The following is a 1,539-nucleotide window of genomic DNA, read 5'->3' on the forward strand; positions in this document are numbered from 1 at the left end:
ATATATATATAGCAGTAATGTTGTAGGGTCGCTAGATTTTGGTGTGATCTTGGCGGAATTAATCTGCTATATAATCATATCAACCGTGCTGTTTTTTTTCACCGTTAGCCTTTGTCGAGCAATTGCGTTCTGTTAGTACTTAAGGTATATTACCTTAACTGTTAGCCCTAATCAGAACAGATGTCATTGATATATTTATCTCTGATAATCGGAACATACTATACAGTTCCTCAATCGAAACTTTGTACGTTCACAGATGGTGAGCTCTGGAAAAAGCAGTGCTGCACTCAAAGAGGCGGCAGGAGCTCCTATGTACCGTGCTAGCCAAGCCGTTAAAGATGCTTTGGTGATTGCCGTGGGAGAGGTATCGTCCCATTCTTTTCTAGTCTCTAGTTCATGGGCCAAGTGCCGTTGTGAGTGCGAGGTTTCGATAGCATACGAGGATGGCAACTGAGTGTGTATGTGATTTTACTAGCATAGAAAATGAGATAGTGGTCGCCGTTGAGCTAGATAGCGCGGTATTCCTGTCTTGTCCATAACATGCATACATTGATATGTAGCTTAAGGCTACGTGCTGTTGCTGCTTTCTGCTGTTAGTAGCATAGCCTAGACACGCCAATGCCCCCTGCAAAGCGTCGGTACATATCTGTGCAACAGGGACTATGTGCTTTCTAGAAAATTTGTATGTGATAGTGACAGCTCCGAGTGCGTTGTTATCACCTATTAGAGCTGATTATGGCTCACATATGTTAGAGAGATTGTTGTCTTCGACGAGTTGTCGTTGTATTTTGTTATCGATTATACGTGTATTGGTCCTCCTATATCCTTGCAACTATACAGCTTATCTTATATCGTATATATAAATATTGAAGATGTTGTGGTTTTACGGAGCAATTGAAACTGGTGTGATGCTGTGCAATTTCACTTTTACGTTGCCGTTAGATGTATGTTATTCTCGTATTCGTAGCTTTGTTTCACTTTATGTGGGTGAATCTGTAGATAGCTTAAGAACTATAGGCTTGAGACGCCAATGGCTGGTTTTCCTGCTCATTCGCCTTCTATCGTTATAAGTCAGAATATCTACCTATCAACCAATCGATGAGTTTGTGTTACGCCTTGTTTTCTCACCGATTTTTGTTTTGTCACATATCCATCTTGTATGTTAGGTGTTTGCTTCTTTTAAGAGCGCCAACATAAAGCAAGCAGTCGAAGATCTATCCGAGGAGGAGCGGGATGTGGCACTCAAGTATGTCTTCCGATGCATGGAATTGCCACAGACCACTAATTGTGCCACGGTGCTGGGTTTCCATAAGGCGGTAAGTGATTCGTATGTTTGTATACATACTGGTACGCGCACTCGGCTGAGCATAAGCCATACATATGTCATCAATTTTGTAAAGTGTGGTAGAAAATTGCACGTAGCGGACTATAAATTTACACGTCAAACAGATAATCCAGACTGGCGTTTTAACTCCGTCGACTTACTTCATATATATATATGTATATGTATACATACATACATACATACATGCATACATA

The 1,539-nt window shown here is 41.0% G+C and overlaps 1 protein-coding gene across 1 annotated transcript in view; it reads left to right on the plus strand.

Moving 5' to 3' along the window:
• Nucleotides 1-256: 256 nt before the first annotated feature.
• SARC_11553 (hypothetical protein) overlaps nucleotides 257-1,539 on the plus strand; it is a gene marked incomplete at its 5' end in the record, with an annotated part of 1,790 nt that continues 507 nt past the window's right edge. The window contains 2 exons of the mRNA XM_014294356.1: nucleotides 257-364; nucleotides 1,167-1,316. Coding sequence (XP_014149831.1) covers nucleotides 257-364; nucleotides 1,167-1,316 — 258 coding nt within the window. The remainder of the gene's footprint in view (nucleotides 365-1,166; nucleotides 1,317-1,539) is intronic.

Source organism: Sphaeroforma arctica, assembly GCF_001186125.1.
Source record: "Sphaeroforma arctica JP610 unplaced genomic scaffold supercont1.1752, whole genome shotgun sequence".
NCBI lineage: Eukaryota > Ichthyosporea > Ichthyophonida > Sphaeroforma > Sphaeroforma arctica.